The sequence below is a fragment of the Apteryx rowi genome, unplaced genomic scaffold, assembly GCF_003343035.1.
Source record: "Apteryx rowi isolate R43461 unplaced genomic scaffold, aptRow1 scaffold_168, whole genome shotgun sequence".
Taxonomy (NCBI): Eukaryota; Metazoa; Chordata; class Aves; order Apterygiformes; family Apterygidae; genus Apteryx; species Apteryx rowi.
The window spans coordinates 55,199-81,236 of record NW_020447952.1 but is presented as its reverse complement, the minus strand read 5'-3'; the positions used below and the strand labels follow the sequence as shown (position 1 = coordinate 81,236).

At 50.2% G+C, this 26,038-nt stretch overlaps 2 protein-coding genes across 7 annotated transcripts; one reads left to right on the top strand and one right to left on the bottom strand.

The window, feature by feature from the left end:
- The first annotated feature begins 93 nt into the window (after window positions 1-93).
- Window positions 94-9,811, top strand: ASPHD2 (aspartate beta-hydroxylase domain containing 2). Its single transcript, XM_026060308.1, has 3 exons — window positions 94-979; window positions 4,018-4,131; window positions 5,763-9,811. The coding sequence occupies exons 1-3, from the start codon at window positions 94-96 to the stop codon at window positions 5,870-5,872; spliced, it is 1,110 nt and encodes a 369-aa protein (XP_025916093.1). The 3' UTR covers window positions 5,873-9,811.
- An 83-nt stretch (window positions 9,812-9,894) lies between these two features.
- HPS4 (HPS4, biogenesis of lysosomal organelles complex 3 subunit 2) lies at window positions 9,895-25,967 on the bottom strand. 6 transcript variants are annotated; one of them, XM_026060304.1, is made up of 13 exons: window positions 25,543-25,965; window positions 24,964-25,054; window positions 24,280-24,423; window positions 23,155-23,262; window positions 22,658-22,774; window positions 22,435-22,529; window positions 20,287-20,359; window positions 19,532-19,565; window positions 18,806-18,902; window positions 17,414-18,344; window positions 13,866-13,998; window positions 12,820-12,928; window positions 9,895-11,243 (listed from the first exon to the last, which is right to left on the bottom strand). In XM_026060304.1, exons 3-13 carry the CDS (start codon window positions 24,364-24,366, stop codon window positions 11,072-11,074), a joined length of 1,956 nt encoding a protein of 651 aa, XP_025916089.1. In that variant the 5' UTR covers window positions 24,367-24,423; window positions 24,964-25,054; window positions 25,543-25,965; the 3' UTR covers window positions 9,895-11,071. The 6 variants fall into 6 exon arrangements, 4 of the variants coding, with proteins under 4 accessions (XP_025916089.1, XP_025916090.1, XP_025916088.1 ...); XM_026060305.1 differs by having other exon boundaries at window positions 25,668-25,965; XM_026060303.1 differs by having other exon boundaries at window positions 24,964-25,966.
- Between the last annotated feature and the right edge of the window lie 71 nt (window positions 25,968-26,038).

Genomic DNA, 26,038 nt, shown 5'->3' with positions numbered 1-26,038 from the left:
GCTCGCCGATGCGGCGCTCCCCGGCGCGCGGGGGGCTGCCGCGGCTGCGCTCCCCCATGGCAGACCTCCCGCTCCGCGCCCCGGCCGCCCTGCATGGTGTGGGTGCCCCTGAGAGCCGCGAGGACTGATCGCCGGGGCCTCCCGCGCGCACCCCGCCACCGCTGCACAAACATGTCTTTGGAGTGGCTGATGGGCTGGAGCTGGTCCCTGGACGGACTCCGGGATTTTATCGCCACGGGCATCCAGTCTTTCCGGGATTGCGACGCCACCGCCCTGGCCGCCGTCGCCTGCCTCCTGGTCCTCTTCGTCTGGTACTGCTACCACGTGGGGCGGGAGCAGCCCCGCGCCTACGTCACTGTGAACGCCCTGATGCAGGGCGCCGACGCCAACGGCCTGCAGAACGGGTACGTGTACTGCCACTCGCCCGAGTGCGTGCGCTGCACGCACAACGACGGCCTCAACCAGAAACTCTACCACAACCTGCAGGAGTACGCCAAGCGCTACTCCTGGTCCGGCATGGGCAGGATCCACAAGGGCATCCGGGAGCAGGGCCGCTACCTGAACAGCCGGCCGTCCATCCAGAAGCCAGAAGTCTTCTTCTTACCGGACTTGCCGACCATGCCCTATTTCTCCCGGGACGCTCAAAAACACGATGTGGAGTTACTGGAGCGCAACTTCCAGACCATCCTGTGCGAGTTTGAGACCCTCTACAAGGCTTTCTCAAACTGCAGCCTCCCGCAAGGATGGAAAATGAACAGCACGCCCAGCGGGGAGTGGTTCACCTTTTACCTGGTGAACCAGGGCATGTGCGTGCCCAGGAACTGCAGGAAATGCCCACGGACGTACCGTTTGCTCGGGAGCCTTCGCACCTGCATTGGCAACAATGTCTTTGGGAACGCTTGCATCTCCATGCTGAGCCCCGGCACCGTCATCGCGGAGCACTACGGCCCCACCAACATCCGCATCCGCTGCCACCTAGGTAAGCGCCCGGCAGCCGAGCGCCGCGGGGTGGTTTCTTGCTGGGCGTCCCCGCGGCAGGTTCCCAAAGCGCTGGGAGCCCGGAGCGCGGCCTCTCGTGCCTAAGAGCTCCCCGAGTTCAGCCGCTAATTGCATCCGTGGGGCCGGTTCCCGTGTCTGCGCCCAGGGCTCAAGGGCGCTCGGGGCAGGTCACCCCCTGGAGGCAGCAGCCTCCCTAGGAGAAGCGGCCCCCGCCGCGTGCCCGGCCTTTCCGGGGTGCCCCGCTCAGCGAGCGGCGCCTCGCACCCCCTCCTCCCGCAGACCCGAGGGGGGGCGAGCTGCCGCGGGGCTGACACCGGGCTGCTTTTGCTGCGGGGGGTCTCCGAATGATCCCGGCTCCGCAGCCACCCCCCGCGTCGCCCTGCCGGGACGGGAGTCCGCCTGGGATGCTGCTACGGCACCCGAGCCGCCTCCCCGCGCGTGCACCCCCATCCAGCCACTCGCCCTCGCCGGGGCGTTGGGGCGCTCTGCCGGAGCACCCCGGAAAGGCGAGCGCAAAGAGCAGCGCCGCGAATCGCACGGTAGGGAGAGGGGCGCGCGGCTYGCTCCCGGGATATCCCCTCCGGCGGGGCTGGCGCTTGCCGCCCCGCTCTGCTCCGCGGGAGCGCCCGGGATGGCGGTGCCCACGCGGCACAGATGGCCGGGATTCTGCGGCGCTGGAAGGAACGCCGCTAGCGCCGGGGGAGGAACCGCACGGGCCCTGCTGGCAAACACCGAGCAATTGTTCAGCCAACTCCTCCTGGGTAAACACGCTCAGACTGCGACTTGCCTTTTGATTATTCGGGAGAATCGGGCTGCAGAACTAATCTCGCGAGCCCTCTCGTCCCGGAGAGCTGTTGGAGCTACGGGAACTACCCTTCCTCGTGCCAGGAGGGCCGTCCACCTCCAGGGACTCCTGAGCTCCCCCCGGCCGCTGTTAGGCCGGCAGGGTCCGCGCTGAGCGATTCGGGGGCGGCTCGCTGGCGTGGCCAAGAGCAGAGCACGGTTCCCGGGAACGCRGCGCGAGCGGGGCAGGGTTCAGACTGGCTCCGACCAAGACCTCCGCCCGCAGCAGCACAGAGCCGAGAGGACGGTCCTCCACCGGGAGCACGGGCGCCCCAGGGACGCTTGCGATGCGGCTCATTCCCTTGTCCCCTCCCGTTTCCCCCGAGTCCCCCCTCCGCCTGCTCCGTGGCCGCCGGCGGTCCTGCCAAGACGCAGTGCTTTGCCCAGGTGTGACGGTGTGCTCCTTCCCCCCCACGCCACGGGGCTGCTCATGGACTCGGCGACATGCCCCCCCTCGGTGCCGGTGTCCCGGCTCTCCTGTGCCCAGAACGCAGCTGCGCGTAGGAGACAACCAGCCCTCTGGGGCCAGCTCACTCCGACAAGCCAGAACGGCCTCTGCTCCGGGCACCTGCCGTCAGCGCAGCCGAATCCTTCCCTAGGCTTTACCCAAGCCCCCGCACAACCGCCCGCGGCGCTTTGCTGAGCACGCAGCAAACCGGGCCGCCAGCCCTGCCCCTCCGAGGGACGGGAACGCGTTCCCCCGGGAGCACTGCTCTGGAAGGATACGCTGTGCACTGCGAGCCGCCTCCTCCCAAGGCTTCCCTGGCTGCTCCGCTCGCTCCTTCCAGCTGGAGCGCCTCCAGCTGAGGCCGTTGTGCAGGGAAATCGGTTTGGTTTTCGTAGGCTTTGAAGCATGCGTTAGAAAACCAGACCAGCCTTTAACTCTCCCAGCTCTCCTGGGCTGCTGGGAGCCCCTGCTGCGCTCACTTGGTTTTGGCATCACTTTGAAATCCGTTTCTGCTCGTGTTTCCAGCATTGTCACGTGAGCCTTGACCCCTTTCTCAGCCATATCAGCATCCGCAGGGCAGGCGGGCTCTGCATCAGCTCCAGCRGCCCTCAACTCTGCAGGGGGTGACGTTCCTGATGCGCGGGGCAGTGGCATCGGCCCTTGCCACGCTGGCCTGACTTGTGCTAATATTTTAGGAAAAGACCCATTTTATTTCTGGTGTTGTCCTTCTTCATGGGGCCTTCACAGTGCTTCTCCTGTCATGAGGCTTCTGCAGTCCTCATGAATTTCTGGCCTTGCAGCCGCATGGTAGGGCACGGCCGTTGCGGCGTCTCAGGTGGGTGACCAAGTCACAAGGCAGACGATGCGAAATGATGCAAGGTCAAATGGGGAGTTTGTGGCAGAGCCAGGAATCGAGCCCATTTCTCAAGTCCCAGTGCAGCATTTTCCTGCTAATCTAGCCTTGCAGTGGGCAGTGTAATTGCAGCAGTGCTGGAGAGAGATAAGAGCACAGGCTCTCTCTGCCTCTGGCCCTGGAGCCAGAAAAACGCATCAGGAAACTGGCTTCCTCCACGCGCCCCGTGCTTCACGGACTCCAGGGACTTGGCAGCCGTGCCGGGTACGGGAGAGCGTGCCGACGATGCTCCGCGCGTCRGGGTACCCCCAGCGAGGCACAGGGCTGCCGGGGAGCAGCCAGGCGGGGGGGAGCTGTGCAGGGGCAGGCTGGCGCTGAGGTGCATCAGCTCRGCTGGGAAGGGCTCAGGCTTTGGAGTTCAGCTTGCAAATGCGGTGGCAGCTTTGCATTTTTCGAACCCTGGACTTTGCCGTGACCTGAGTTTGGTTCAGCATCTGCTGTTCCTGCTCTCTAGGGGGAGGCAGCCCCCCTTGCCTCCACTTTGCCCTTCGGCGGCGGCAGCGCGGCGCTTGTGCGGAGCTTGCCTTCCCTTCGCGTTTCGGGACGCGGTGCTGCAAGGCACAGGTCTCTTGCCCAAAGCCTGATCGGGGTGAGCTGGCTGAGCAGCTGCCCGCGCCGCCTCCTGCCCCGGGCTGCCGTGGGGCCAGGTTTCAGCAGGGACGTGGGGCTGGGAGCCGGCTCGGGTACCAGGGGCGCAGGAGGGCTGGGGAAGGGGCTGCTCACCGAAGGGTTGGCCGCAGGCTCCCGGCCCGCAAGCGCTGGGAGCACAGCACTGCCTGACTCGCCGCTGTCCTCTCTCTCTTTGCACCTCAAGGTCTGAAGACTCCCAGCAACTGCGAGCTTGTGGTGGGGGGCGAACCTCAGTGCTGGGCTGAGGGCCGGTGCCTGCTCTTTGACGACTCCTTCCTGCACACTGCGTTTCACGAAGGTACGTACAGAGCTCCTGGCAGATCCTGGCTCTCGGCTTGCAGGTCCTCGCAGCCTCTTCTCACGCGATGCCAGCTCCTGCGGGGCCCGGGAGGAGCCGCAAGCAGCACGAGTTGTGCACAGCCCCTTTTCCTGCCAAGATGTCTGCAGGGCCTGGAGACAGTTGGATCCCTTGCAGGTTGGACYGCTGATGCCCTTGGCTTGTACCAGGGTCCAAAGTACAAGGAAGGCAGTATCCCCATTCCTGGCACTGCCAGGACACACACATTGCTAGTGCTCCCTGCTGTTTCAGGTTAGCAGAGCTTGCCCAGTCCCCTTTGCCCAGTCGACCTCCTGGAGTCCTCTCCTCAGCCTGCCCTATGGCTCATTTCTCTTCCAAGTCTGCAATTTGATTTCGGCCATGCAGTAGTGTCACAAACGTTTGCCAGTGCAGCACGGGTGCCTCGCGGCCCTCTCCGTGCCATGACAGCAAGCACAAAAGGCATCCCTCTTCCCCCAGAGCTTTGCAAGGCTGCTCAGTTACTACTGCTGACGGCCACAGCATCCTCACGCCCTTGCACACATCGCTGCGTCGCAGCGGACCAGCGTGCGAGGAGCCAGAGAGGCCCTTCTCTCCAAGGGAGGGAGAAGAGCTTCACCGGATCCCAGAATCCAGACCCAGCAAAGGCAGACTCCGCATCGCCTGTCACGCCCCAAGTCCTCGCCGGTGCTCAGGACAGGCGGTCCCTTACGCACCTCATCTGTCTGTAGCTTTGGACCCATCTGACACCTCTCCCACCCTCTGGGTTAGGTTGCAATTGGTCTGGCCTTTTCCACAAGGCTCCCTCCAGTTTCCTAGAGCTTAGGTCATCCTAAACTTTTTGGTGGCTGTGACCTCAGGTGGACAGAATTCATGCTTCCCTGGGTAAACGCAGCATTGCAGGTGGGAAGAAGCAGCAACACTGGCCTGTTTTGTTGTCCCTCTCCCTCACAGCTAGAGGCTGTACTGTTTCAGCTCTCCTGGATTAACCAGCATTAGTTGCTGATGGCTTAAAAGCATCAAGCAGAGCTGTTTTACACAGGGGAACGTGTGAAGAGAGTGGGAGAACAAAAGCTGCTGCTCCCACATAGACTCTGCTATGGATTTGGGAAACGCAGCTTATTTCAGAGCTGTGGGGATAGGGAAGGCCAGAATAGCACAGCGGAGTCATTGCTCTGAGACAGAGCTGGAATGAAAGCTGTCTTTAAACAGCAAGCCCAGTGTCATCGTGCCTGCTGCCCTGACGTGGGAAACCTTCGTGACTCACTGCAAAAAGCAGCACTGGGGGGCCTGTTTACATGCCAGGAGTCGAGCTTCCAAAGAAGGGACCCTGGCATGCACGAACAGAGCGGCTGTATGTCACACGCGACTGCCCTGAGCTGCTTCAGCCTGGACCTGTGGCTCTGCGCACGTACCTGCCCTGGGGGCGTTGCAGCATCCTCACCGAACGCCCCAGCTCCCCGTTGCTCCTGGCTTCCTCGGGTGGTGCAGAGGCCGTCCCCCGCATGGGCTCAGGGTGAGCGCAGGTCTCTGATGCGAGCAGGGCAGGAGAGAAACCTAGACACCTCATTGCTGCGAGCTCCCGTCTCACCAAGCTCTTGTGTCCCATCCAGGTCCCCCGGAGGAGGGCCCCCGCGTGGTCTTCATGGTGGATCTGTGGCACCCCAACGTTGCAGCTGCTGAGCGCCAAGCCCTAGATTTTATCTTTGCTCCAGGACGATGAGCACACTGCCTTGATGTCGTGGGTTCGAGGGCAGTCGAATGGCCCGGCGGGCCTGGCTGACTGAGCTCCCGCCGCAGGTCCAGCTCCACGCTTGGAAGCCTGCCTCACGGAAAGCTTTCTCACAGCACATACAGTGTTGGGTTCTTCCCTCCTTTGGGTTCTTGTAAATGGAAACTTCCAACTTGTATTAACTCCCCATCTCTTTCTTTCCATCATTTGCTTCAGGGATTCTTTTCCAACATGACAGTGCATTATTTTCACTCTGTGGTTAGATGCAGTACTACTCTAGTACGTGTTATGTTGCTACTGTGTTTTGCAGTGTTCAGAATTAGACTAACAAAACCAAGGGTGTATGTTTGAATGTAATAATGTGAAATTTCTCGTGGTCATCAAAAGAACAACACACACACACGCATAAAAACAGTGAACCAGCCAAACAGTGAAGCGCTGCACTCAGCCTGCCTTTGTCCGCGTTCGCAGTCACCTTGCAGCCAGCCAGACGGGGCTGCTGAGGGCTGCAGCAGGCTCGCTGCCGCTCTGCGCGTAAAGCACGTTCGAGGCAGGGGCCGTTCAGGCTGGGGGCAAACCAGGGCAAAATTAGGGCAGTGCTCTGCCAACAGAGAGCTCTTGCACATGGGGCCAGAGGCTCCCGCTTTATCTCTAGCATGTGAGTAGTGCCACAGGGCTGCCCAGAAGGACCCAGCACGTGTCGGCCCCTGGCCCTTTTGCCTTGAGAAATCATTTTGTCACTCTGGATGCAGAAAACAGCAAAATGCCGTTTCCCATGCTTTCCATGCAGCTGGAAGTGCCGGCAGCCAGAGCAAGGCAGCAAGCCCAGGAGAGCACGTGACGTACACCCTGTCGAGGGGACGGCTACACAGCAAGCCCTGCTCTGTAATCTGACCAAAGCTTTATCAATTTGCCTAAATCCCCTCGCTTTATCTGCAACCTTCAATCTTCACAACTCAAGGCTGGGAAGCCCCTGAAGAGGCAGGGAAGCTTGTTTGGAAATGCAGAGTACAGCTTTTGTTTTTCTGTAGACAAAGGACATTAGAGGGAGGAGGTCAGACTTCCTTCCGCTTCTTGATCTTCTTTACCTACAGCAAGAGCGAGCATACAGAGGGAGGCAGCTCCAAAATACCTGACAGCCAAGGGAGGGTTTTCAAAGGTAGGGGGCATTTAATTCTGCAGCACAAGAGAAACAGCCCTCCACCTACCTCTAGGAGTCCTGCCCACCTAGCAACCACCATGCTTTTCTCAAAGTCTGTCCCAGCATTCAAGGTCTGTCTGGGGGGTTTTGGGTACAGAGCTACCAGCTAGTTTATAACATGCTATACTTAAAGCACAGCATGTCACGGATGCTCACCGCCATACTTGCTCCTCTGGTTGGAAAGCAGCTGCATAGGCTAGAAAACTGCAAGAGGCAGCTGCCTTGGCAAGGGTCTTGGGATCATTCACTTCCCAGCGTGGTGCCAGGGAGGTAACCCAGCCCAGGTCCAGTACGATTTCTACACAGATTTTTCAGTGATTAGATTGCAAGATAAGACAGAGATTTCAAATACATCTGAAATATTTTTTACACCTGTCTTGTTACAGAATATCTGAAATGCATGATTTCTACACACATTGACTACTTGGAACAGAATCTGAGGAAGCAGGCTGGCTTGTTAACTGTCTTACAGTTTGGTAACATTCATACAGTGGATAAGCAAAGATTATCAATAAACARTTGTGCTGAAAACAGAATGGGCTCTGCCTGCATGTGTAACTATTCCAGGATAAAGCAAAATACTGAGGATTTGGATCCGTCCTACCTAAGCTGGCCCCAACCTGCTGAGGCCTCTGCACAGCTTGCTAGTTTGCTAGCAAGGAGAAAAGTGTAGCAAAGACAGAACTCTGGGGGTGGAGGAAGGGGCGCAGCGGGGCTGAGTTTGCAAGTGATACAGTAAGCAAGGACAGTGCTTTAAAATATCTGGCCCCATGGTGCTTCTGTCCATTTCTGTCCAAGCCCACTTCTGTCCTGACCAGTTTTAGCCTCTCTGTCCAGGATCTCACCAGCAGTCCATTAGCAGCCATGCTGTTAAGGAGCACAGGGAATATCTGCTTTGAATCTCCCTGTGTTTATCACATCCCTTTGGTCCATGCACTTCACTGCAAAGCCAACCAGCTTGCCACAAGCTGTAGATTACAGCAACATTGCCTGTGCCCGAGGCAGCAGGGACTATCACCGATAACCCTGACACACTACAGTCAGCAGGAGAAACAGAGCCACAGACCTGCTTACCACACTAATTTAGCACATTATCCAAGCTCAGCAGAAGGGCCACCAGCTTGCAGGAGAGTCTTCCAAAAAAACAGTTTTGGAAAATGCTTCCAGGTCCCTGCACTGACACATCAAGGGCAGCAGGCACCTTGATCAGGGGGAGCTCTGGAACAGAGGATGCTGTGCTGCCAAACAACATTTGCTGTCGAACTGCCTGAAACCAATGCCCGACATCACCCAAAGCACAAGGCCTGTTTGGTAATGCAAGAAATCGCTCAGCATGAGGCCTCTGCCCCTCATTAGCAGCCTTCTCCTGGCAATCTTGCATGGTCAGTCAGGACACAGCCAGTGCAGCAGCTGCTCTTCATCTTGTTATATATGAACATGACCAGTTTTTAAATATCCTTTCTACAAAATACAGTCATTAAGTCAAGAGCCTGGAGTGCTTTGCTGTGCTACCGCAAAACAATGTTCCTCTTAATACTCAAAGGACTGAAACTGGTCTTGGTGGCCAGATGTAGTTCAAGAAGTAAAATAAAATGAAGCCATCCCAGCAGTTCCACTCTTGACAGACGGCATAGCAGATTGTAGCAGAAGATTTCTGAAGACAGCAGGCAAAAGTATCTATTTTGTGCTTTGCTGCTGTGCCAAAACTCCCTCCTGTCCCTCTCAGGCTTTTCTTTCAACTTTTTAGTTTTTCCTCATAGAGCACACAACCACTTCCCAAAACAGCCAGCTAGGAGACAGCAGGATCTCCCTCAGGAAAGCAGAGCAGCCTGGAGCTGCCTAGCAGCTCCGCTTGCTGTCACGCTGTTCCTTCTGGCAGATGGGACACTTCCTTGCCTCCTGAGCATTGCAGAGAGTCTCTGGATCAGGGCTGCTGAGTGTGCCGTGATTAACACGTGCCTGGTGTCAGGAGGTAGAGCCGCACCTAATCGATCACAGGTGGGAGCCTCTTGGCTCAGCATGTCAGAGGAGCCCTGAGCATTGCAAAAGGACTAGAGCACGCAACCATCTTTCTTCCTGCCTTCTCCTCACCTACACGATGCTTCTCTACTTTGCACTCCAGAACTGAAACAGCATGCAGTTGGTTCATAACTGGGGGAAGCAGCGCCTTAACTCTGTGCCCTCTTTCGCATCAGTCATCACTGAGCCAGGACGTCTCCTGGATGGTTGTAGCTCAGGCTTTTCAATGAGGTATCACATCCATGCTGCTATTAGCCAACAGGCAACGGATGGCATTTCCCCACAGAGCAGTTCCACTCCCACTGTCCCCATTACGAGGACAGCATCAGCAGGGAGCAGAGCAGCACTTGGAGCCATACAGCTCTACTGCCTGCTGAAACATCTTATCAGCTGATAGAGTTGGAAGCTAAAAGGTAACCAATAACCAGCCTCCCCATGAGCAAGCAGTTGAATCTTCCCCTGGAGTCCACTGAATTCCCCGGCTAAGACCTGCAGAGGGAATCACCAGCTGCCAGAGTGGAACAAGAAGCTCTGAGGATGGTAACTTGTCCAACTCCYGGGGGTGCCCTGCTCAAAAATTCACAGCAAAGCCAGTAACACATCTATCTTTAGCTCTCTTCTTCACACACCCCTTTGTGCACTGGCCTGTGAACAGGCACTGCCTCTTCAAACCCACCAGTACAGGCACTCACTCTCAGAGAGGAGCTAACAAGCAGATGTGGGTCACCCAAATCCAACCCCCCACAACAGGAATCACAAACAAGAAGACCAAGCAGTAAGAGGGACTCTGGCCTTGGACAAATGARTCTTGGGGACTCTACTTTATTTTCAGTTACAGTGATGTGTATGTATGTACCAGCAGCAGTCTTTGAAACATACAGCACTGTCAGATGGCAAGTGTCCATCTCTCAGGTCTAAGCAGCCCTCAGTGCCAGTCCCCACCCCAAGCTGCTGAAAGGGGACGTACTGTCTCTTTACACAGAAAGACAACAGCCACAGAGGAGCTAAAAAGTCTCTTTCGTCCCATTAGCTTAAGGAGCTCCCAGTTGCCTTTTCTGTCAACAGAGAGTAGACAAAYCAAGCAATAAGAGAGCAAGGAAGTGAAACAAGGTTCTCCAACAACCGTACTTGCAGAGAAGGGAGGGGAGGAAGCAGAAGGCCTAGGAGCAGGCAGGATTGTAGTGCATTCGGTCTCATAGGCAACACCATCAAGGCCCCTATGGGAGGCCAGCAGGTTACAGCACCTTTCTGCATATGGTGGGGAGTCTGGAAGGCAACAGCGTACTGCACAATCTCTGAATAGGCACAGAGGGACAAGGATCTCCCAGGTTCAGCTACAGTATAAAAACCTATTGATGGCTACTATAGAAGGATTATTAGTTCTGCAGCACATGTTCTATTCCAGTTAGTCTGAGAACATGCAGCCTCTGTTAATTCAAGGAAGGAATTACATTGCGGCAGGGGATCATTTCTGTAGATTAAGAGGTATAAATAAAGCCCAAGGGGTATAAATAAAGCCCAAGTCTGACCAGGGCAAGTGTAGGCACAGAACTCCAGGCAGATGTCTGACTGACATCTCTGAAAACAAGTACTGCACAGTGACCTGGCATCCTGTGTAGCTTAGAGCAAGAAAATGGTTTTACTTTAGGTCAAGGCAGGAGGCTCTGCCTGTGAGGGCACAGTAGTATGAACAGTCCTATAGTGAATGTAAACCAAGCATCCCAACACAGCTATTTTCTATCCTCAGTCTTTGGTAAGTTAACATCCACAATACTCCGCACTAGCACAAAACGTGCTGCAGGCACAGGGCAGTAAGAGTGCTCCTTCACCAAGGCAAGGCAGAATGGAGACCCCATAGACTTAGCACAGAGCCTAAAGCCTCCAACAGAATAAACGGCTTTGAGATTTTGCTTACTAGAGATGAACTAACTTTTAGCACAGGCTGAGACAGGTTGCCTCAGTGCATCAGTTCAAAGCAGGTTCACTCCATGCTTCAGCAGCTTTTGCTTGGCCTTGCTTGGTAAGCTGAATGCGCTGTCGTGAGGGTTGGGAACACCCGAGTTGCGGAGCGGAGTGCCCAGCTGCTGGAAGTAGGTCTCCTGGACAGGATTCCGGCAGGCATATATGGCAGTGGAGGCATTCCTAGCAGGATAGGAAAGAAAGCAACAGTCAGGAGCAAGAACTTCCTTTGTGCAAGATCCCCTTCTACTCACAGGACATACTGATCACCAGCCTGGGGGCTGGGCATTGGGATCTTTGTGGCACTGGTATCCCACTAGCTAGAGGAACTTTAGGACTATTTCAGTAGAGCAAAGATACACAGAGTTAAAACGGGCAACAAAACTGTGCAATGTATTGCCAGAAGGGCTGGCAGAAGGGAACCAGACCCTTTTTCTCAGGAGTCCTGGCATCGTAACAGGGAAACTATCAACCACCTCACCTTCTGGGACCCACTCAGCAGCATTAATACCTATGCGTATGGCCACCCTCTCAGTATTTCCATCGCTGGCAGAGAAGTCCAGTACCTCAAGAGCTAAATATTCCTCATATGTAACATCCCTCCTTTCCTGGAGGAAGCACGCTCACTGCTGCTGTCCATAAGCAAGTCCCAGCACAGCACCCTGGCAGCAGGAACCATATGAGGTTATCTAGTCTCATGTGTAATGAATCTAAGACACGAGTGAGATATTGTAACCAAGATGCCTGAAGTCATTTACCTGTGAGAGGAGGGAACATAGCGAAGGACCCTGCATTTCTCCTTGACAGAGGAAAGTAGCAACTGATATGTTTGCCAACAACACTCTGTGACAACTCTTCATAAAATAAAGCAGTTTTAGTCATCTTGTTACTCAGTCTGATTCCCACATGAAGCTGCTTTTTTTGGGGTAACACAAAATATGCCAGCTTACCCAGCACTGAATTTAAAGAGCCAGTCAATCTAATGCTAAACAAGGAGTTCTCCAGCATTAAAGTGTATGATTCACATTCCCTTGGCAAGCAGTGTCAGAGAAGTGAAACAGATTAACTCCCAGAATCACCTTTAGCTCATCACATAGTGGGCAAACAAGCACGGCCAGGCAAGCAGAGTCTCTGAGCACACACAACATAACCACCCTGCTGGAGATCAGTTACAGAAACAGGGTGGGTGCTGTAGCACAAGATCAACTTTAGCTGCTGCCGTGTGGAAAGGCTCTGACTGTGATAAGACCATCTTGCTTGGCGCATTACAATTGAGTTTGCCACGCACATTACAGTGTGTTTCCAACCCAACAAGCCGTGCAAGAAAACAAAATCTAGGTTGCCAATTCTGGGCGCCTTTGGCTCCCAGCCGAGACACAAATTTATTAGGAACAGCTATATTTAAAACTGCATCTTAGAACCTTATGGTGCCAGGAACTGGCAACATTCTAACATTATATCTTAATCCAAACCCTTGGCACAACTCAGCTGTGCCTTCAACTCACTTGTGTGGGTGCCATTCTAGCTTCGCAACACCCATATCAACCTACAGGCAGAATATCAAGCAGCCTACATCTAACAAGCAAACTTCAGGAAAAAAGGTGACATGACTGGCCTTTGACAAGAGATAGTGATGCAATTATAGCACATGCCAAACCTCACCAAGACTTAGAAAAGGGGTTCCCCCAACCTGCCTATTCTGTGTGCTATACAACTATCTTGTGCCTGGAAGAGAGGGGAAGTTATAAACAGATCTTACCTAATTATCATTTCTGAAACATCTGGAAAGTGACTGAAGTCAGAGTGGATCAGCGTAGCAGCTCTCAGGAAGTGCCGATCCATAGGGCCAGGTGTATGAGGCAGGTTGGCTGCAGAACGGGAATGAAGAGGATGTGTTAAAGCCCACCATAAAGCAKTCTGCCCCCATTTTATTGACGAGGAAAGGCTTCTGGACTGCAGACATTCAGGAACTGTGGGAGAACAGAGACCGGGCGATACCCTAAGTCCCAGGGTGATGTTAATGAAATTTGYCAATGGCTCGGATTTTGCTCAGCCATGCACAAACAAAAAGTCTGGTGTGCTTTTCCCCATGAGTACATAGATCAGAGGGGTGACAAGGAAGGCCTAAGACATGGGTTACCTAGAATCACTGGGGTTTCTCTCTCTTTCCCTAAAGTGATTCTTCTAAGCTGGAGAGTGCCGGGATACTGCCTGTGAGGCTGCCAGAAAAAGGGAAGCATTAGAATGAACTGGAGCAACACTTGCATGGGGCTTTCTGCATGTTTATGGTCTACCCATCAATCTAAGATAGCATTCTCCAAATTGCTGGCTACCATCTGCTTCCTGTAGCCAGAAACGACTGACAAACACTCTGTTGCACTGAGGGWCAAAAGGCATTACCATCAGGGATGAATGAAGTCGGGGGAGAGGGGAGGCCGGGGGCGAAGTGGATTTCAAGCCCTGTCGTCCTGTCCTTGGACGTAGCAGTTAGCAGAACCCCAAGCAACATGTTTCCCAATGAAGTGCCAGTGGCAGCTGCCCAGCCTCCATCTCCCAACAGCCTCTGGCTCTGATCCAAGCTACAACTGCGATCAGCCAGCCTTGAGCAGATTACAAACTCGCACAGGACAAATCTTTCTCAATAGGACCTTATATCCAGGCCACTTCGTAGGGTAAGTTATACTAACTTAGCAAGCAATGTTTCAGAGAAATTGTGCGAAACATGAGAAAAGGTTACAATAAACCCTGTTCTYATATTGAATTCCTCTTCTGAAAAGACTGCTCTTCTGGAAGACGAAGACTTACCTGTGAGTACATTCTGAATGCAGTCATAGTGAATGAAACTGTAGGTTGCCTTGGCGAAAGAGGAGTCGTCTTTGGGCAAAGTCTCCCTCAGATGAACCTCAAGGCCATTTAGAGAAGCCAGACTGCTTTGGTACTGCAGACAGGGCAAAAAAAAGGCAAGTGTTAGAGCAGATACCCATGCCCTATGCAGCAGACACTTCCAAGGAGGTATTGGAGAGAGCTCTCGTGACTGACAGCAGGGCTAGACCTTTTCACACTCTGCTGCTGCTGCTGCCACCCAGGTTCCCACCCAGGAACCGCTGCGTAACTTGGGCAAAGAGGAAAGCACACAAGTCAGTACGACAGGGATACAGAAAAGGGCGATACAGCCTTAAAATAAGCCATTAAACCATCTGACGCCATTAATTACAGGAGAATGCAAGACTCCATTAATTCACTATGAAATATTACTCTCTAGGGCTCATTTTCACAGCCTGCTGTCCATGACTTTCAGTGGCAGCATGGAATATTCCTTTGTTTTTTGACTTAGAGGAAACCAGTTGCTATTATACCAGAAACACAGTATAACATAGGGTGAAGTTTTATAGACTTGGACTGGATTTAATTGCCTGCAGTGTTTCATGCAGCACCCTCTCAATACAAGAGTAGATCTCCTTTTAGCTTCCAGCGCCTAAGTAAGAAGAATGGGCTTTCGGCCTCCCTTCTGAATTTCCAGCTAGCTCCAGTCTGCAGCCCATGCACTGGGGCATCATCAGAGGAAAACAAGTGGCACAGCCTCACCTGTGCGCTAATGACAGGTCCAGCAGGGACCAGATGGAGGCCTGAACAACACATTCCCAAAACAATGCAATAACGTAAAAGCCGAACTACTTTATTGACCAGACTTTTAGCAATAAAGCCATCCTGGCCCTGTTAAGGCCTACTGCATCTCTGAATGAGAGTCTCTAAAACTGTGCACAGACTACTCTGCTGATACTAAAGAACATACTGCTTCACACAGCTTTYAGCAGGTAGGATTGCTGCCCTGAGCCACAATAGGAAAACGCATCCCTTTGCTGCTAAAAAGGAATGTGCAGAGGGGTGGACTGCCTGGCCAGGGCAGGGGAGAGRACTCCAGCTTGCAAGCTGCAACCTGCCTCCTGTCAAGTGCTAGGAAGATTAATTCTGTAATCCCCAAGCCTGTCCATGTTCTTTCCTCAGCCACAGAGAGGATCAAGCCTCCATTCAACACGCTGGCATTGCCTACCCTACCCTTGACCCTGCCGGTCACAGAACAGATTTACTTTTCCGTGCAATGTAATGAAGGGATAAGACCTGAAGACACGCACAAACTGAGTCTGAAAGCATTTCTGCGCCGTAGTGAAAGTCTGTATTAGAAACTGCTTTCCCAGTGGGATGATCTGTACGTCCTGCTGTTCTTAGCTGCACAAGTAGCATATTTTACCCTTCTTTGGTGTCATTCAGGGGCCTCAAAGTATTCGACAAACATTAATTATAACTGAGCTTTCACATCCCTGAGAGCTGAGGGTCATTTTTAATCTACAGATAAACAAAAGAACAGACAAGCTGAGGTTACGCCTCAAATCCACCGTGACGCTAGCAGCAGTACCTGGAAGTTACCAGCTCTGCCTCCTAGAATGGCAGAATATACAGCACATTTCTGCTAGGAAAGAACAAATACCCATACCTAGGGGAAGAACAGGATCGAAGGAACGCAGTCATGGTCAAAATTAAARCTGTGTAAAAGTAAGATTTTGCTAAAATGGGATCAAAAGCAAAATTACGTGTGATGGAAGACAGCGCATGTGGAAAAACTTAAGCCTGAATGGAACACGGTTTTGTGAAAACTGGGGCAATATATATAGGAAAATTGATTGCATTTTTGCTCTACCAAAAGAAGTACAGTGTACCAGTGTTATGTATTGGATCTCAAGGCTTAATGATCCGAATGACAAACTGTGCCAGGATGGGCCCACCTTGCCTAGAGGCGGTTTTGCCTAGGTTTTTGATGGGAGGAGGATGTGCAATGTGTGCCTGTAACTAGCCAAGGGCTAACCTGAAGTAAAAAAGGGCGTTCCACACACTAGCTATATCCTTCAGACGTTCCTTCTYAATGGCAAATCAGACATAACACATGAGGTAAAGCACACACTGGTTTCCAGACACAGGATTACTGACAGGCAGGGGAGGGCCTGGCATCTCCGGGAGCCTTTGCACCCGTACAAGCTGCTGGGAAGCACCCCCGGCCTCAGAGCACGGTAGAGCTGCAGTACCAGCCTACCAGACTGGAGGCACAACCAAAAAAACCCAGAGAGCTGAGGGTATATGTAAAATAACAATGACCTTTAGTTCCCAAGAATGTCAATTCCCACACGCCTGCATGCCCCCTTTCCCTCCCCCCACCAGAGAAGATGTTCAAGACTGGGAGCCAGCGTGTGCCAGCCTATTTAAAATGGGCAGAAAAGGAGACAGAGGCAGCTCTGGCACCAAAGGCTAAAGCTGCACCTTCTGGCCTCTGCTGATTTTGCGGCGCTGCACGGAGGTGGCATCCCCCTGTTTACAGGGGGTCACCGGCACAACCTCCGGCTCCTGTGCAGCTCAGAAGAAAGAAGAGTAACCTTGAGGCTTTACTAATGCTGGGAGGCAGCATTAGCCTGAGCTTTCCTCCACCTTCCAGTCTGACAGTTAAAGAAATGAGGTTGTTCCTATGGCAACTGGCATATCAAACGGGCCTCTGCAGCTTTGACTCAGCTCCCTGGTTGGGGGAGAGGCAGAGGCCAGGCGTCAGCTCTGCAGACTAATACTTCACAGGGAAATGCCGGGAGCTGGTATGTCCTTCCCCCACACTTGTAAACGGCTCATTAACCGCATCTCACCGCTGGGCAGGGAAGCCTGCACACAGGAACAAAACCAGCAGCAGGAGTCATTTTGGGTTGTCCTGGTACATCACCTGTATGAAGCACCCAAATGGCACCCTTTGCTCCTGACACAGGTTCCCCTGGAGAGAGCACCGCCAAGGAGCAGCAGGCTAAGGATTGACAGCCAGACATTCACTTAGAAGGGAAACACTTCTGCAGCTTGCTGCCAGACACAAGTCTCACTGATGCTTCCAGAGTGAGAAGCTGTGACATACAAAGTGGAGGTTAAACAACACGGAACAAACCTTGTTTTCTGAATGCCACGATAAAACCGACAGGGTTTCCCTACAAACCCCCAATACAACACAGGCCTTTGGCAGCCTGTGGGGCTGTCCCAGGGTCACATCAACACATTCTGTTCAAGAGTGCTGTATTGGCACTAACAGACAATAAAAGGCTGTGGGGGTTATCTATAATAATGCTCTCACCTCTCAGGCTCGCTGCCTTACGTTTGCTAACAACCTCCAGTATATCTCTGGTTGCAGTGGCTACCCCTAAGCCAAATGGCCTTGGGAAAGAGATGGGAACGAAGATTCAATGCTCACTTTTCAGTTCTAACCCCTGTTCCATACCACCACAAATCAAACAGCAGAGAAAATATCTGCAGATTTGGAAGGTCTTCCTGCTTACCACATCTTCAATGGAGCTCTGGTCATCTTTGAAGTGATCCTCAGCCAGCAGGGAGAGCACTAGCCCCTTAATGCAGTGAACATACAAGCTCATCCTAACTGGTTGGCCCTGTTTGCCTGAATCAACACCACCCTGAGCTCCCAGGCTGTCCACCTGAAAAGGCGAGCAACTCTCCCCGCTGCTGGGGCAGCCTGTGTTCTCTGCTGGGTCACTGGGTAGACTCTCCTGGACATCTGTGGCAGGCAGCCAACTCCTGCTTTTGTCCTCTGGCTGTACAACAGTGGTCGGATGATCCAAACCACAGACATTACCACCAGTTGCACTACTGCTTTTYCCAGGGATGCTATTTTGGCTGACAGTCCCTTGCTTGTCTTGTTCACTTGACTTCCTTCTGCTTAGTTCTTGAACAGGAGAGCAAATAGATGGACTGCCACTGGCTGCAGGACACCTTTGAAAACTATGCTGTTTAATAGCAAAGTCCACAACAGATTCCCCCATGCTCTGACTCTCCTGCTCCTGAACATAAGGGTTTAGAAAAAAAAAGCCTTCCAGAGATGAACCTGTAGTCTGAGCATATTCAGCAGTATGGAGTTTGGAAGTGCTTGGCAGCTCCTCCAGGTGTGTCTCTGATGAGAAGGATGCTCTTCTACTCAGCTCTGGGCTTTTGCTGCCTGGGGTGTTCAGTTCTGCAGCTGGAGAGTTCTTTGTACTGGCTTCCAGTTCAAGGAAGTCCTTCAAAGGACCTGTGTTTGCAAGGCTGCCTGTCTGTAGAGCATCTTCTGGTGCAGCTGTGCTTGAAGCCTGCTCACGAGACTCCTGTACAGAGGTACTATTCAGGTCTTGGTTTTCAGGAACCCCTGTTGATTCTGAAGTTACCTGGGAGCAGAGAGTATCCTTTTCTTCTCTAGGACTTGCTGGGGACATGGATGACCTAGCAGGAGATGAAAAGTTGATTAAACTACTGATTAACACCTGTTTTGGGTTACTAATAACAGTACTGACCTATTCTCTGCTACAAAGCACATCTACCTCTGCAAAGAATGGGCTAAGCTCTGACATAGGTGAAAAGCATGGGCCTCATACATCRCAGGCCCCTGGAAATGTTGCTCCCTTATTCACAAAGCACAAGGGTTTTAAACAGAGCATGATGAACTGAGAAACAACAGAACATCACAGTTGGTCTTGAGAAACAATTTTGCTTTAGGCTGCTTCACAACAGTAGATACCACATATTTTGTCCAGCCTAAAAGGCGTCAGGCAGTCTTAACAGCCAGGTGATAGAGTTTGAATTAGTGTCAGATCAAACAATTAACAACGGCTAGTGAGGACACGCTGCCACATGCTAGGTCACTTGCTGCAAAAACCTCTTCAAGCCTCAAATTCATTCCCTACCTAGTCATCCACTCCACTGGAAAGTCTCGGAGCACTGAGACTTCATCTTCTGTTAGGAAAACTGGAATGATACGAACTCCCTGTGGCAATGAAGAATCTGCAAGAGCAATGCAGGTTGGAGGAATTAAATTAACATGTCCCAGCATAATGAACAGAAGCCAAACTCCATCAGCACAAAGGCTTCTGCGGGAAGGGAAGGCATGCTCTCGTCCTGTATCCTGGGTCAACCTGGGAACTGGCAAAATCTGACTAGGCAGCATTTTCCCATCCACTTAACATCTGACACAGTTAAACTTTTCCTTAGCTTTTTCCTAACTATCCTGGCAGCATATCTATAAACTGATGCTAAAAAAGGGTAAGTGAAGATTTGGACTGAAAGCACCAGTCATCTACCCTCATGGTGCCAGCAGTGGCCAAGTAGACACATGGGGAACTGCAGTTAAAATAGATGTGCTGGTAATCTGCAGAAATCGTGATTCAACCCAAAAGAGCAAACTCCTTTGCTTAGCTGAAGGAACTAGATCTGGCTACACAACTCCCCCTGGCACTCACTGGCCAGAAGCAGCAATACCCTCAGCAATATATTTTTGCATTCAGCAAGAGCTTCAACATGAATCCCAGAAAACCAACTCGTGCTCTCACTGCAGAGAGAATTCAGCCCCAGAGGGTTGCTTATACACTGCTGCTGTGCACTTGGCAATCAGCACTCTGCAGCTGGATGCTCACCAGGCTCCCGCTGCTCCTCACCTCCAGGCTCACTCTGAAAGAAAAGCCAAGAATCAGCTTTGCAGCATGACTCAACACTTGCCATCAGTGCTATCGTGACACCTCCTCCAAGCCTACACAGAGAACAACAGGAGTTCTCCCTGTGACTACACAGGATACCAGACCAAAGAGCAAATGCTGTGATTGGTTTACCGTGTTGTGCAATGATTTGTTCCTTATGCAGCCCTCAAATTCAAGGGGACTTTCCAACAACCAATACAGCTCAAATCAAGGACAAATATCACAATCTGCCATTACTGACTACTCAGGGCACAAAAGCTTAGTCCATTCTCTTAACCAGAGTCAAGGTAGAGGCTTTACTCATGTCTAGATCTTGATAGCTTTTTTGTAGAACTCGAATCATGTAAATACTTAATTTTTAATAATTTTTAATGGAAATGAAAAGTGTTCCATTTGTCACTTTTAGATATTCGTTATGAACATTTAGTACTAATTATCCAAATCTGGGTAAAACGCTAATCAAACATCACATAGAGAAGAATTCCTGAATTCAGTAGYCAAAGTACTGGAAAAAAGCAAATTCCTAGTGTAGAAGTCCAGAAATCTTACTCAATCTCAGCTCATAAAAGCTTTTAGTATCAGTATCAATATTTGTTCTTCTCGGTAACTGTGCATGTAAGATGTATGCGTGAAGAGCTCCCAGACTGTGCCACACAGTGTGTATCTGCATGCAGTGAATTTGTTTAGCAGTATACCTGGCCTGAAGATTCATTGCCCTGGAGGAGAACTTTGGCAGTAAGAGGAGGTGGCAGCTGGGTACTCACAATCCTAAAAGAATAAAATAAAGTCATTAATGAGCAGAGTATCATTTTCTCAAGCTCAGCTGTAGACTACCATCACTCAGGACAGGCATAGGCAACAGTAGTGCTCTAACTAGACAGCTACGAGCACTCTGAGCAAAACCGATAGTGTTGCAGGGCCCCATTTCACAGCTAGGTGATCTCTGGAGGAGTCCCTGAGGTTCTGTCAAACCCATCTCTCTCGGGTGGGCTCAACACTCTGCAAGGGTTGAAGGGCCAAGCTCAGACATGGGGTGTAACTAACACATTCCYGCACAACAAGAACATGTGCTGGATGACCTTCAAGACTTCTGGATTTTTTTTCTTTTCTTTAGGTCAGTTCCAATCCAAACTCAGGAAAGGCAGAACTGCCTGTTGGTATTTAATTTTGGCCAACAAATTTGGTTTTGCTGAGTCAAGAAACCATTACCTAAGACATATCAATCCATATACGCAACAGGCTTTCTGCCACTCCCTGCAGAGCTGTGAGCAGTGCAGAAGGTTTAGGAAGACCAGCGCTCATTGTACTGCAATAAAAGTCCCTCGTGCAGGACTTGCAAAGGAGTTCTTGGTCTTTCCGTTTACATCCTGTTGAGATCCACATTCTGTAGATTCTCTGAAAGACTCTAAAGAAGGGAAAGTTCAACTCAAGTACAAAGCTCTTTGCAGTGTTTCAGTAAGGTTCAGAGCTCAGTGAAGTCTGATGATATTTCATGAAAAAATCTCTACTAGGCAGAACAGCAACATAACAAGACACACATTGGCGATGAGCACCGGCACATGACAAGACTCAATTCTCCAGCCAGACCTTCGTTTTCACCGCAACAAGCAGCCAGTGTTAAGGATGCTACAGTGACTTGTGCTCAGTGCCCTGCTTGCAAGCATGAGATCATTCCCTCAAAAATGCCTGGCCTACTTCTGTCAGACCCGGAAATATGCACACATCATGGCATCTCTCCAGCGCTCATAAAGGGTTTTGCAGGCACAGTATATGTAACCTTTTAACAGTACCCAAAGGAAAAAAGTGCTTGAGTGCTATTGCCAAGAAATTCTCAAAATTTCCCATCTCTTGCCTTTCAAAGACACCTTTGAGGCTCTCCTTGCTGTGGTTCAAATGCCACATCTGCAGCATCTTCAGCTGTCTATGATCTGTCTTTGTGCTGAACAAAGTCAACATTTCTTGTGGGAAATTCTGGTTCATTCTTCTACATCATTTCTGCCAGCATAGATAGTGGTCCTGGCCAACAAATCAGTCAAAAATATATACATACACATACCCACATGCACTGAATTTGCAAGACAGCAAAGAAAACACTAAGAAGGAGAAAAGAGTAATGTTCACACATGTTATCCTGATTTGTACAGGGCTTTTACAGCAGCATTTTATAGAACCCAGCACTTGGAAAGCTCTGCAACTTAGAGACATGCCATCCCCTAAAAAGGGCAAAAGCACTTGCCAACACCAAAATGCTTATGGTTTTCATGTCACAATCCAGGGATGATCCCAGCTCTGGAGAATCTAAAGTACAATGTGAAAGGTGTCTAAAATACTAGAACATGTCAGAACCAGGTCACCGGATTCTTTTCTCAGCTATGTTACTACTGACTTCAACACTGGCACATCGGAAGTTCAGGAGCCAACCTTTCTGCTAAGTATCTTTCAACTGTTCAAGAAAAGTAAAGTTTGTGCCTGAATAACGTGCTCATATGGACATTAAACTTACTTTTCTTGGTGACTTCCACCTAAAAGGTCTAAGAAGTTAGGTCTTCATGTCCCATTGAATACCAAAGACAGTAGAATACCTACTAAAACCTAAACCTTAAATTTCTTCATGCTTCGGTTTCTCCTGCTGATAAACAGAGATAACAATTTACCCTCTTTGAAATACACCAGCAGATGGGGTTTACACCGTCTGAAGCACTAATGTTCCTGCCAGTTACAAACAGCAGCTCTGCCTGTACAGCAAGTGCCCTTGCTCTGCTCCCCGGACGCACTCTGGGATCACTTAGAGGGGGCAGCATCAACAGGCAGGTTAATCCTTTGGGTAATGCCTGGTTACTTACAAGCCTTTGTAGAGAATGCAGCCTGCCAAGACATGGGGAGACCGCTGGCAAGTTTGTAAGATGAGAGCTGCTTTCAGTAAGAGCAAGGGATCCACCTGGAGAGGGACAAACAGAAGAAGTTAAGCCAGAGAATCCTGCAAAATGCTCCAAGCAGCAAATAAAAATAAAACCACTAGCACTAAGGCAGGCCTAGAGCTAGATGCAACAGAGGACAGACTTCTACCTTGGTTTTGTCCAGATTCCAAAGAGAATTGAAAATCTTGTGGAGGTCACTGGTGTTTGTTTGGATATGTTCAATATACTTGTCCCACTGCTTGCTCAGTTCCTCCTGAGAAAATGCCTGGGGACAAGAAAAATCCATATGGCTGTCACTCCACAGTCCCTAATGCATTCAGGATGATTAGATGCAATCAGTCTGGGACAGTAATTGTAAATGGCAACTCTTATGAGGATAAGGAGAAAGAAGACAGAAGAACTTTAGACTGAACATCTAGGAAACTTCTCTGTCATGGGATATGCCAGCTGAAGGATGGACCAGGGGAACTTCATCACTTGAGACTGAGAACAGCAGCATAGAAGGGAGACAGCAAATGACCACACTGCCTCAGTGCAACAGGGGGATGGGCCTGGTCCCAGTTATGGGACCAATATGGGCCAATATATGCGGTGTCCAAGATCTCTTCCCAGCCAGAAACATCACAGCTGTTGATCTTTAATTACCGTGTAAGCATGGTGCACAGGTCCATTGTAAAACCTGAAGAGGCCGATCAGCTGCTCCAGAAACCGTCTACAGCTGACATCAGGAAGTTCAACAGCACAGCCCAGAACCTTTAATACAGAAAGCCATGAATGAAGAATGTTTACTGACACAACCCAGGGACAGCAGGTGAGAACAATTCTTACTGCTTTCAAACTGACTATTAAAGACATACAAACAGTTTATGGCAGGCAAACATCCCCCACATTCACAAGTCTGACAAAAAAACAAATTCAAAAATGCCCACAGAAGAACTTTGGCACAAAAAGGAGAAATAAATGATATTGGAAATCCAGAGTTTTAGATATACTCTCTTCCCATCACAGATGTTAGAGACCTAGCTTAGTGCTCTAGTAGTTAAGAACATTTTCCTGAAAGTAAGTATTCAAATTCATCTGTTATTTACAGAGATCAAGATGCTTCATTTAGCTTTTGAGTTGCCAAGGAAGAAACAGAAGCGCAAGAGCCTTCTGCTTCTGCGAGCTAAGTGAGTACGAACAGCACTGCCAGTGAAATAGGTCTGACTGTTCTTAGTCTAGTTTCCAGGGGATGGTTTGGGGTATTTTTGTTAAGACTGTGCTGCACAGTGGTCTTTATATACTAAGTGTCTAATACTGATAAAGGTCTGCAGCAGGGAATATTGAGGGTTAGCAGGGAAGAGCAGTCAGGCTACCAAACTGGGGTCTGAGTCCTTATTTTAAACTTTGGTACACAGACTTCTGTTTCCAGTCATTGCCAATAGCCCACAGAGACATATAGTTATGTAGATCCCAACTTTTTATAGCCATTGCCAGGTACCTCTTAAGAAAACATGTTTTGTGTGGACACATAAATGAGGTATGCCAAGCTTTTTTTTACAGAACAGCTGAAGTAATTGTCACTACACATGCTCGTACACTGTGGTAAACAAAATTTAAGTTACCTTGCAATGAAAAGTTGTGCATTGCAAGTTCACACCCTAGCTCTCCCCAGGTCTATTTGTGTGCAGGCCCATACCCTGAAAAAAAAAGCCCTCTTAGTTTGACAAAATAATTGAGACTTTCTCATTGTTTTAGCTCTTCGACCGCCTCTGGATCTCTTGGACTCACCCACAGATAGTCTCCATCCACTATAACTGCAAACTTGAGCTTTCTCAGCCGAATGAAACTGGGAGGAACTCCAGAAATCTCAGTCATACAATGTACCACTCCTGCAATCTGTCCGCACAGCAGTTCCTGCTGGTCAGGGAGAGTCTGTCAAAGAAGGCAGGGGAGAACTACTTATTTTCTTTTAAAAGGACTTGAAAAAAATCACTACTGCATCCAGTTAAAAATGGATTATAAATTCATTTCAATTATAAATCAAATGCAGCAGCACAGGAAAATTGTGTGGAAAAAATAACTGGACTGCTTTTTTTCAGGCAGCACAAGGGCCTAGAGCTCATCTAGGAGCACTCTGTCATCCCTAGAGTATATTTGTTCACAACATAAAACAGAACTGGACACTGCTAGACGATTCCACAGACAGGAATTCACAACCAAGGGAGCAGAGTGTTAACAAACAAGAGAAAGTGCAACACAACCACATCCAACATCAGAAAACGAAGGACTCTTGTGCACCCTGTGTGGTGGAGCACCATTCCACCCAGTTATAGTTGCACGAGTTTTCTTAAAGCTTTTATGAATGCTGAATACAAATTTATCCAAAGCACAATCTGGAATTACCATCATTCCTTAAACAGAATTATCAATACATACAGGCAATACAGGCACTAAAACAAGAGCAGACGTTACCTGAGGAGGATAAAAATAACAAATGCCAGCGCTTGTAGGATCTCCCTCTTCCTTAACCTTTGAACCATCATAAAGGAAAAAGTAATTCCACCTACAAAAGAAAACAATGGCAGAAATGATCATGTTTGAAAACTATTACACTTCTCCCTCTTCTATTATTTCAGGTAGAGCAATACGGAAATTAATACAAATCAAAAGAGACATTGTTCCTACATAACCCTATCCTCTGATTTAGACATGAAAGCAGCTTTAAAAGGGTCTCATGCTAATAAACTTGGCCACTTTTGTGGGTTTAAAATAGACCCTATAAATCCACAACTAAGAAAAGAAGAAGAAGATACAGATTTGTAAGATATTCTCCTATCCTGAGAGCATGGAATAATTATCATTAAGTGTTAACCATGTGCAGTCCAAACAGTTCCCAAAACCTGCTGCTTTTAACTTAAATGTTAACCATGTCTGATAGGCCATAAGGAGTGCAAGATGGGAGCTCCTTTCTGAAGGTGGCCTGTTTCATAATATTGTTCAGCTCATACCTTCAAGGATGTACTTATTTAATAATTCTTTTTTCACTCCTACCAGTAAGTAGCTAGTTACATTCATAAGCTTTGCATACAAGAGCCTTCCTGCAAAAACAGATGAAGTCTGGAAAAAAAAACAAACCACAATTCAAAAGGTGAAACTAAAGAACACAAGTTATTTACCAGCCAAGAAAAAAAGACTAAATTTGGTCTTAGACTGTGCCTACTCATTTCTGGAATGATTCATTAGAGAGAGAGAGAGAAAAGTTATTAAGATACTGCTTTAACTTCCAGGAGATCTGGATTCTGTTCCTGGCTTTGCCAGGCTCCAGGGAAGGCACACAGCTCATTTCTCTCTCTGCCTCAATCCTCCATCTGTAAGCGGGGAAAATAAATACTGCTCTGCCAGACAGAGATGAATAAGTGTTTACGGGACAATAGCACATTACTGCGATGGCACCACAGAGCCARGCGCTGCAGACGCCCCAGCGGGGGGAGCGGAGCGGGGCGAGGGGCCCGGCGCTGCAGGCGGCTCCGGCGGCCGCCCCAGCCCC